The 10,152-nt window shown below is 53.0% G+C and overlaps 4 protein-coding genes across 4 annotated transcripts, besides 10 other annotated features; all 4 read right to left on the bottom strand.

Annotated features, from left to right (window-relative positions):
• Positions 1–616: 616 nt before the first annotated feature.
• Positions 617–643: a sequence feature (A-rich).
• Positions 644–797: 154 nt separating this feature from the next.
• Tco025E_02006 (AN1-type zinc finger protein 2B) lies at positions 798–1,748 on the bottom strand (the record flags this gene model as incomplete). Its single annotated transcript, XM_029368942.1, has 1 exon — positions 798–1,748. One exon carries the CDS (start codon positions 1,746–1,748, stop codon positions 798–800), a length of 951 nt encoding a protein of 316 aa, XP_029231001.1.
• Positions 1,749–2,087: 339 nt separating this feature from the next.
• Tco025E_02007 (putative methyltransferase) lies at positions 2,088–4,574 on the bottom strand (the record flags this gene model as incomplete). The annotated part of the gene is made up of 1 exon (XM_029368943.1): positions 2,088–4,574. The coding sequence occupies one exon, from the start codon at positions 4,572–4,574 to the stop codon at positions 2,088–2,090; it is 2,487 nt and encodes an 828-aa protein (XP_029231002.1).
• A 1-nt stretch (position 4,575) lies between these two features.
• Positions 4,576–4,611: a microsatellite.
• Positions 4,612–4,620: 9 nt separating this feature from the next.
• Positions 4,621–4,651: a microsatellite.
• A 125-nt stretch (positions 4,652–4,776) lies between these two features.
• Positions 4,777–4,809: a sequence feature (A-rich).
• A 161-nt stretch (positions 4,810–4,970) lies between these two features.
• Positions 4,971–5,861, bottom strand: Tco025E_02008 (26S proteasome non-ATPase regulatory subunit 10; the record flags this gene model as incomplete). Its single annotated transcript, XM_029368944.1, has 1 exon — positions 4,971–5,861. One exon carries the CDS (start codon positions 5,859–5,861, stop codon positions 4,971–4,973), a length of 891 nt encoding a protein of 296 aa, XP_029231003.1.
• A 335-nt stretch (positions 5,862–6,196) lies between these two features.
• Positions 6,197–6,220: a sequence feature (GA-rich).
• Positions 6,221–6,258: a sequence feature (A-rich).
• A 199-nt stretch (positions 6,259–6,457) lies between these two features.
• Positions 6,458–8,329, bottom strand: Tco025E_02009 (putative cAMP phosphodiesterase A; the record flags this gene model as incomplete). The annotated part of the gene is made up of 1 exon (XM_029368945.1): positions 6,458–8,329. The coding sequence occupies one exon, from the start codon at positions 8,327–8,329 to the stop codon at positions 6,458–6,460; it is 1,872 nt and encodes a 623-aa protein (XP_029231004.1).
• Positions 8,330–8,348: 19 nt separating this feature from the next.
• Positions 8,349–8,405: a microsatellite.
• A 1,128-nt stretch (positions 8,406–9,533) lies between these two features.
• Positions 9,534–9,595: a microsatellite.
• Positions 9,596–9,775: 180 nt separating this feature from the next.
• Positions 9,776–9,802: a microsatellite.
• Positions 9,803–10,022: 220 nt separating this feature from the next.
• Positions 10,023–10,046: a microsatellite.
• Positions 10,047–10,152: the final 106 nt, after the last annotated feature.

Here is a 10,152-nt window from a genome sequence, read left to right on the forward strand (position 1 = left end):
CGTGCATCATGCGCCTGGACGGGGCCACGCCGCTCCCAGGAAGCGGGAGGACAAAAAAGCGGGAGGTGGCGGCTCGTGTCGCCGCGACCAGCAGTCCCCGCTTTCGAGCAGACGCATCCAACAACACACACACGCCGACACCAACGACAGGGCAACACAAGAAATAAAAAGAGCACAGTTGACATGTTCAGACCCCGTATCATGGCCGGGCTCTCGCTGGGAACTCAGGAAGCGGAAGACATTGGCCCCGCAACCGCCAGTCTCCTCCGCGTGGGGGGGCATCAGGACGGGCGGGAGCGCAAAAGAGCTGCACGCACGCCACCCGCCAACGCGGCATCACTAACCCGTAAACGAAAGAAACAACAATGACGGATGAACAGGACACGCAGTTGCGTCGATGTTGGTTGTTTATTTTCCTCTTCCTTTCTTTCTATTTCGTTCCCCATCGAATTGCACACTCTTTACAAAGCTGTTAGAAACAATAACACAAATAATACCGCGGCGGGGGGCAGTGCGGGGGGGCCGCGCTGCACGAGGTGTCCTCCAATATTTTCACTCGGCCTTATTTTATTATCGCCTTATTCTTCTACTACTCGGGACGGAAACTAGGAGTGCCAAATAAAAAAGAAACAAAACAAAAAAAGGCTGGACCCCCCGCTGGGATGGTGGAAAAGCTTCCGCCCTCCTTCGTGTATTATACGACGCGTGCGCGCCCAGGTGTGGTCCCACGCAATGCCCGCGTGCGGGAGGGCGTCACCAACGGCCGCACCCACGCCGCGCGCCATTGCATCGTCCAGTTACATGGCGGCACATTCCGCCTTTTCCTTCTCATCCTTGGAGGACCCCCTTGTAAGCCGCGGGGCGAGATCCTTGACCACGTCGTTTGGCAGCACCTGTTGCTTCCCAATATACACGATTGAACCGTCCCCCACTTCTGCCTCCTTCAACGTCGCCGAGAAACGTGGGGCAAACGCGGAAAACCCGTCACCACTGTGTGGCCGCCGTACCACGTGCACCACCCACGCACCCTTCGCCTCGTTCACAGCCGCACTTTCAAGCGCCGCCTGAGTGACGGCAAGATCCAGCAAACGGCCCACCACCGCCAAACGTGGGAAATACATGAAGAATGGGGTAACCCCAAATTCTTTTGCAAAAATAACAAGTGGGGTCACGGCGCCCTCAACTCGCACCCCAAAGGCTGTGCTCGGGGTGTTACGCGGGTAGTTTTTTGACGCGGACGAAGAAGAAAGCGCGGGAGACGCTGCACCGGAGGAGACTGCCGCCTTCGGTGAGCTCCTCTGTGAAGAAAAAGCAGCAGTGCGAGGCACCCTAGCTTTTCGGCAACGGTGACGCGCTGGAGCACGATGCTCAATGCAGTACATATTGCCACAGTCCTCACAAATGACGGCGGCCACGTCGTTCTTGTTGCAGTCCGCGTAGCTACAGTAGTTCACCCGCTCTCTTTGACGGCTCGGCAACGGCGGCGCCTTGCGACAGCCCCGGTCAATGTGCCGCGACACGGCCTCGTCGGGGGACTGCCCAGGGCGCTCCAGTGGCACGGCTTGGCTGCAGATAGGGCAGGTGAGGGGCAGGGCGTTGAAGACGCTGCAGGCGTGGGCCGCCACGGAGGTGTGGCTGGCGCAGAACATCCCACCGCAGAGTCTACAGCGCGAGGCAAGCGGATCCACCTCCGTGCATCCTTGGTACGTGCAGCGCTTCGACTCATCGTCACTGACCCCAACCTGCATCGCCTCAGCCTACGCCCATTCTGCTCACAAAAAGTTATCCAAGACGCAAATGCGGAAAAAAAAAAAAGAAACCGTGAGGAAAGGGCAGAGTTTAAGAGAGGCCGGGTGTGAGAAACGCAGCGGAGACCTGGCGGCAATTGAACTGCGACACACACACTCAAACACAGGCGTGCAAGTAAGGCTAGCGGCAACCAATAGAAGAAAAACGCCGCTAGTTGACGGCCTTCAGACGCCCAGAGAGAGTTTAAGGCAGCAGCAACAAAAGGAGCTGCTCCGTAACAACCACGCCAATAAAGGCCTCATCCCTTGAATACCCCGAGGCAACTTTCGCGGGCAGCCTCATTTGGCGTTGGGGGCCTCAACACGTGGCGGCGTGTTACTTGAGTCAACACCTAAAAAGGCAAGAAGACCAAACCCGCGAAGTGACGCGTCTACTGCCAGCTCAAGCTTTGAACTGCTCAGTGTCGCGCTCAGCCACCACTGGCCTTCCTCGCCTGCCAACTTGCCACCCGCAAGACCGACAAGAACTCCTCCCACCAACACATCTTCCGCGAGCATATGACAAATGTCTTGCGTAGCTGGGTGCGCCCACGCTGTCGATGTGAGAAGCGCGTGGAGCGGGCCATCACTGCGAACAAAGGGGAGCGCGTCTGCCGCAACTTCCACAGAATAAGTCCTTTTACCATCACCACTAGAGTCTTTATCATTATTATTATCATTATTATCATCATTAGTGTTAGTATTATCAGCAGCTGCAGTTGTAGCAGTAGACGTGGCCACAGGTGCCTGGTGCAAAATGACACGCCAGTAATCCTGCAACCAGACAAACCCGTTTGAAAGCAATTGTCGTACAAGCTCCGGGTGAGTCGCCACATCCAATACTATTTTACGCGTTCGCATGAAAGGAGCCAGATAGGAGGCGGACTCAACAACCGCCCTCCAGCGGCACTTCGCATTCAGCAGGAATTTGCCATCGTACGCCTCAAAGGCGCGGACGCCCACGGAGACAATCTCTACGCCTGGCCCTTTGTATGGCCGCGTCTCAAAGAGCATGCGGGCGGTGGCAACGGTCACAAGCACTATCCGCCGACACGCGGCGCCATTGGGGTTCAAGTGGTAGAGCGGCACAAGCCCGCGACCCACGTGTTTCTCGCCCTTCTTCCCCAACGTGGTGCTGTAGTACTGAAAGACGTCCGTGCAGTCCGGGTTCATCCCGTAGAATGCAACGATACTGCACCACTCAGCATCCTGCCTGCCTACAGGGGCCCAAAACTTTCCCTTCGTCCAGTGGTTCAGCTTCTCATGCAGCGTCACCGGCGGGGCCCAATCCGGAAGCGATCGCTTCCGAAAAGCGGCAACAAAAAAACCACCAGTGTCATCACGATGGGGCAAAACGCGCAGAACCTTTCGGCCATCAAAAGTCGAGGGCAGGGTGGCCTTTTGCAAATGGTCCACGTTGGGGGACACAACGCCGCCAATGGAGTGCAGCACCGCACCCTTTTCTCGCAAAATGGCATTTACGTCGAGAAGTTCAACAGTATCGCCAAACAACTCTAGCCCGGCACACACAACCTCCTCATCCTCCTTTGGATTCATGCTACATGTGCTGTAAACAAGGACACCGCCCTCGCGAAGGAGATCTAATCCGCGTCGTAGCAGTGCCTTTTGCGTTGGCATAAGTGATTTGACATAGCCAGGACTCCAGGAGCTAGCCGACGCCGGTTCCTTGCGAACGGTGCCATCACCACTGCACGGAACATCACAAATAATGCGGTCAAATCGTCGCTCTGCAAGTAAAGGACCCTCCTCCGAAGAATAAAACAACCTTGGCCATTGAGAGGCATCACAACGGGTGCAGATCGCATTTGGCGCGTGAAAACGCTTCAAACGAGATGGCAGTATTTGTGTGGCCTTCACTCGATCCTTTTCATTTACAATTACTACGCCCTGTGAAACAGAGGATGTGGACCACCCGTACTGTAACATCTCATCCAGCACTTGCAGCGTCTTGCTTCCTGGCGCAGCACACATGTCCAAAACGGCGTGCTGCGGTTGGATGTCCGCCACCATAACTGGCAGGACGGAGACGGTCTCCTGGAAGGAGACTGCGCTGGCGGCGTGCAACGTTCGACAAATATACTCAGCTCGGGGCTCCTTGTGGTAGAGGGCATGGGAACAGCCGTAGAGACCAATGCAAGGAGGAAGCACGGGGGTTATCGGTTGCACCACCTCACGCATCATTGCATCGTGTGACAGGAACTCAAGGGCAATATGCCGCAGGGCCCGCTCGTTGCGGTGCACGCGCAGCGTCATTGGAAGTGGTGAAGAAAGGCACGAGAAAAACTTCTGCCACTCGACTTGGGCATCGTCCGGACTGACGCCCCCCAGGAGAGAGGCGAAGCGATCCTTCTCATAGTACTTTATCAGCGGGGCGTTTTCATCGAGCGGGGCTGCGCTGCCAACATTTCGCCGCCGCTCGTGCACATTCACCGGGGCGGTCGCCTGAGCAATCGCAAAGCACAACTCCGTCACATCGATCCGTTCAGGCGTCGATTGGCTGCGCGGCACCCGGCGTGCGACGGACAGCACGTCCTTCTCCAATATCCCGTCCCCGAGCTCCTTGCAGAGTCGACGCAGTCCGTCGCCCTCGATAACGTGGACAACGCCCCCTCCTTCAGCGTCCACGGGCTGTGGCGTCGCGAAGCCCTTCAAATAGCGCAATGGCGCGGCAGCATCATCGTGCGGGGAAACGTTGGCGATAAGGGCAGCGAGCGCAGGCGACAGTGCCTCACGCTCCCGCTTCCGCCGTTGTTCCCGGCGATTCATGGCCTGTTTGCCTCCTTGTTTGTTTGTTTGCTTGCTTTTCGAACTTCCTCCCCCTCCCCTCCTCTCCCCTCGCCACCGATGCGGCGCTCCCGGGCCGCACAGCAACAACCTCAAAAAAAAAAAAAAACGCGCCCCGCCGCTTAGCTTCGCCAAAACAAGTTAAAAAAGAAAACTGGAAAAAATAAGACTCGCAAACGCAGAGAAAGAAAAAAAAAAGCAAAAATACAAAAAAAAACACACACACACAACGACAACAACTATGTAGTGCCGTAGCAAGAAATACACGAATAGCAAAGGCAGGATGGGGGTTCTCATTTCGAATAAGAGCCGCTGCCACAAGACATTCGTTCCAGCACCTCACAATGGCCATTAAAAACGGAAACAACGCGGAGGCCATTATACCTCCCAAAACTCTTTTCCTTCCTTGTTCCTGATCTCGCGGTCCAGCCCGTGACGCAGCAGATAGCGACCCAGCTCTTCATTATTTTCCATGGAGGCGTAAAATAAGGCGGTGTCGCCCCGGTAGTCTTGCAGATTCATCCACCGACGGTGTTCTGCACGGCTGTGCTCCTTTTGACTTGTTGTCACAAGTTCCTCTACAACATCACTTGCACCGCGACTCGTAGCACGATGGAGCGCCGACTGCCCGCGCCTGTTTTGATGGTCAATGGAGGCCCCCCATTGCAACAAGAGACGCACAGTGGCAAGTTTGCCTCGCCCCGCCGCGTGCAAAAGTGGCGTGTTCCCGTGGCTGTCAGTTTGATTGAGAATAGCTAGTTTGTGTTTCACAAGGGGGTCGTCGATAGCCTCTGCGCCGTCCGAACCCACACCCGCTGTGGCACTGTCCGGTGTATTATTTATGCCGCCTTGCTCCCGAGCCACCTTCCAGCTTCGTTGCAACGCTGCCGTGGCCAGGAGTTCGCTCAGAAACTCGCCTGGCGCGGCAACCATACAGGCGGTTGTAAACGGTGATGCCCCGCCATGATCCTCGCTCAAGGCAAGAGCGAAATAGGGAGCCTTCATGAGAGTGCGAGCTAGCGAGAAATTCCGCATGGCCACCGCCCAGTGCAGCGCGGTCCTGCCGTCATCGTCCTGATGGCCCCAAATCCCTCCAAAGGTGCACCGCATCTGCTCATCTGCCTCGCTCGTAAAGCCAGAAGCAACGGGGATCCCCTTCTCTTCCTCAGCTGCGTCAAAACTTAGGCGTTGCGGGCACAACTGCCTAAGCTGTTCTATAATGGGACCCACCTCACTGGCCTTGCAAAGCTCCGACAAATGCGAGCTCATACTGCCCCCCCCCTTACGAATTTCACGCAGGATGCGCCGAGGCGAGAGGAAAGGAAAAATGCAGGAGAAATAACAACAAAGAGAGATGAAACACTGCAACAGGAACTAGGAATGGCAACTGCGCGCCTCCTCAGTTATTACTTGCACGCACCCTTTTTCGCTTCTGTTTTGTTGGCCGCCTCATACTTTACAAAGGCCAATGCTGTGGAAGGAGAGGGGGTGGGGGGGGTGGGGGGTGAGTGCACGGCATTGCGGGCACCCCCCATCCACGCCTCTCGCCTCGCCCAAGCCAATTCCAGCGGCAGCACCATGTCGAAGAAGTAATGTGCATATAAAAGAGGAAGAAGAGGGGGAGCTCCAGAAAAGACAAGAAGAAGAAAAAAGAAATGGAAGAAAAACCGCAAACATAAACCCAAAAACAACAACAACAAAAAGGACAGGTTGGAGCGATATTTCGTCTTTTTTTTTTCTAACCGGTTTGTTATTGTTGTTCGTTTTGCGTATGCCTTTTTTTTAAATTATTTAGCTCGCTTTGAGATAAACTGAATGGTTGTGTCTCACCGCTTCCGTTCAACTTGCGTCGCAAAATACGCCTCTCACTTCTCCCCAGACTGCATCCAGTACTTCCTGCAGATTTCAGCACACTCCAACGAAATTCGCATGTTGGGCAGCAACCCCACCATCAACTCAAGAAAGGGGATAATGATGTAGTTCATAAATGAAATCTGCCCCTTGGCGAGGACGGGGTCCAGGCGGTCCATGAACGGGCTACACTCAAAACCCAAGTTCCGCTCCCGATCCCCCTGCAGGTAAAACTCATCCGACACCTTGGCGCTCCACTTGAGGTAAATGTCAAGCGGCCGGCTACAGTTTGAGACGTCAGCAAGTTTCAGCGTCATGGCTAGAGCAAGATTTTGGTCTTCGCGCTCCGTAAAACTCGCGTGTTCCCCAAGACGACGCTTAAACTGCGCAATGTACTTTCCGTGCAAACCCATATCTGTAGCCAATACCATCTCAATAACGGTTTCCCTAAACTCCCTCCGTTGATCCTCTGAAAAGTTCTCGAGTATGTTGAATCTTGGATTTTTCATCAGCTCAAACACACTAGAGACATGCAAGTTCTCCAGTACACTGCGATCATTGTAAAGTATTGCGTTATATGATTGTGTCCTGACATGAAAGTTATTATTCACACCCGGGTGATTGTAATCGTGTATAGCTGCCGAAAAGAGGGCCGCAAACACCTGTAGGTCGGATAACTGACAACGCTTTTTCATTCCTCCCCTGCTTAGCATGTAGTGGGTGACGTGCAGAACATCTGCCGCATGCATGGAGTTGTGATACGGATTGCCATTATATCCAGCCTCGACGTTACTGATCCAGTTCAACGCAATCTGTTCATCAATGTTAAACTTTGAAAGAAAGTTATACTTTATCAACAGTGCGTACATGGTTATAAAAAGCGAACCACCGTTTGGTTGAAGCCGCAGCGTCGCGAAATCATCCCCGCTCATGGCGCTTTGTACATCGAAAACGTTATAGTCCCACTCATCCAACTTATCTAGGGCTTCCCATATAACTTGCTGTTGTTTGTTCGCAAACACGGGGGTTCCATTCGGCAGCGCGGATAAAGTGAGAGGCATAATGACGTGCTTAGATGCGGAATTCGCGTCAATATCAGACTCGGTCATCCAGCGACTTTTGATGAGAGAGAGAAGCTCAGGATCATACGACTTACACTCCTTCTCTCCAAGCGGCTGTCTAATACGACCTCTAGTAGAGGGGGCCGCGGTGCTGCAACTCCCCCCACGGGTGTCTCCTCCATTTTCCGCTGCAGCAAGATGGCTGCCATCGTGGGAATTCAGTGTGTAGTTGGCAATCTTTTCCTGCAGTTTTTCAATTCGCTGGGTATTCTGAGTGTCAAGTTTTATTTTCCTCAGAGCACTTTCCTTCAAAAAACGAAGCTCCCTTTCCACTTGCTCCGCCCGCATTTTCGCTTGGAGAAGCTCCTCGGTCAGCTTGCCCAGCTGCTGCTGCTGTGCCTTGGGATGGGCCTGCATATGGTAAGCATCGACCAGCGCCTTCACAAGCGTCGGCATCAGAGGCGCATCCACCCTACTCACAGTAAACTCCGCCACACAACCTTCACTGTCGTCGCCGGCGGAGGCAACATGACACAGAACCGCTACAGAAGCGTCGCTTGTCACTTGCACAGTCACCTGGCCAGTGTTGAAGGCCACACGCACTACACCAAAGAAATGCGCCCAGCTTAAGTGTTCCCCAAGGGTCGCCTTCACCCTGGAAAGGCCGTCCTCGTCAAACTCGTCTTCGTAGCAGGCCCCGCTAGGCGTCACCACGCGGACACACAGGCACTCAGCCCAGTCATTCATTTTTGCCATAACTGAGCACTGATCCGTCGTCGTGGCGAACAGACTGGGACACAGCTGCAGCTCTCTTAGCATCGCCATATTTACCCTTTTTCTGGGCTGTTGTTCTTGCTGCTTTGTTGCTCCCTTTTTGCTTTTGTTTTGTTATTATTCTTGTCCTCCTTGTGACTGCAAATGTGCGTGCGTGGGATAGAGGCAAAGGAAGGGAGGCAAAAAAAAAAGTCTTCGTGCAGCAGTCGGTCGCCGCCTTTTTTTTCTTTTGGTTTCTGCTGCATCCATGCACCTGGCCGGAGTGCGCATTCATCCCCGCAGTGACCATGCCGGCTGCGCGTACGGGCTGGCGAGCGTGAGTGAGTGCGTGAGAGAGCGAGAGAAGGCGCAGCGCGACACGGGGAAAAGGACACAAGGACGAAAAACAGGAACAAGCGAAAAGGCAAAAGCGGCGAGTGAGTACCACGGAGGGCCTCTTTCGGTGGCGCAAACGTGGGAACTCGGCGCAGCCCTCAACAACCGCACAGAGCGTGAATGGATGAGAGAGAGGGAGGGACAACACAAGAAGGTGCAAGCGAACCATGCACTGAAGCAACAGGCAAAGAAGAAAAGGAGCAGTCATCAACGACACGTCCAGCTGTCAGACAAGCACAGGACTACAGGTGCAGACCCGAGGAGTCAAAGCCTATACATCCGCAAGGCATATAAGCGGTATCTTATATTTGCATGTATATATAAATATAAAACGAAAATGAATATGTCTTTCTTTTCGTTTTTTTTCCGTTTGTTTAGAGAGGTGAAATATGTCCCAGATTATTATTAGTATTACTTTCTTCCCCTCCTTTCTTCTCCCTCAAAATGAAATTCACGCACAGAAAGAGCTTCAAACCAACCAAGCAAAAGCAGCATATGCTCTCATTGCTCCCCACCCCTACGCAGCAACACTCTCGCAGGCTTCGGATACCTTAAGCCAAGATTCATTTCACCTCGTTTGGGCTCTAGCTTACATCCTGTTCCTAAACTGCCCTCAAAGAATTTGCTTCTTTGCATTCGACCCTTTGTTAGTTTCATCGATTTTCTCCTTACATGCGCATTGTGTTTTATTTTCTCATTATCATGTTTTTTTTTGCTTTTTTTTGCTTTCGCCCAACACTCACATATATACATATATGCATGTCCCAGCCATGCACAGGTGCGTTTTCTCTTCATAAATCTATGTCTCCAGTCGCAAAGGCAGCCCCCGAAAAAAAAAAGATACTTGCACGCAAGCACATCCATAGGCTCGCCCAGACAGATATGTAGAGATATATATATATAAGTATGTATATGTATATGTATATGTACGTATACATGTATGCACGTATGTGTCAAAAGTTCCACGATCCACAGAGAAGTTTAACTATAGCATTTCCCCCATGTTTTTCCCCCTTCTTCCTCTCATCCCCATGCTTCTTTTTTTTTTGTTCGTTCATTGGTTTAGTTGCTGAACCTGCACGCCGGCTCGTCTGCGTGCGCGCCCATTTTCCCCGTTACTCCCCACCAACAGCAACACCACCAACACCAGAAAAAAAAAAAATGTCTTCGCACAGCCTACGAGTCCGCGAGGACGCAGGGGGGGGGGGGGGAACAAAAATAACAGCACCGGAGGGGCTAACGGCAGGGTAAACAAACCGGAAGCAACAACGCACCAGAAAGAAGCATTAGGAAAAGAAAAACAAAAAAAGAACCGTTCATCTCTGCAAGAAGCCCAACCGCAAAGCAAGCACGACACGCACACACACACAGAGAGAGAGAGAGAGAGAGATAGGCGCAGAAAGGGGCAAAGGCCAAGGGCTGACAACGGCGGCAGCAAAAACAACGATACAAAATAAAAGGAGGACAAAGCTAAAATGGAAGCACAGATAGAAATCCGT

This window comes from Trypanosoma conorhini (assembly GCF_003719485.1).
Source record: "Trypanosoma conorhini strain 025E chromosome Unknown Tco_14.4_contig_00073, whole genome shotgun sequence".
In the NCBI taxonomy this organism is placed as follows: domain Eukaryota; phylum Euglenozoa; class Kinetoplastea; order Trypanosomatida; family Trypanosomatidae; genus Trypanosoma; species Trypanosoma conorhini.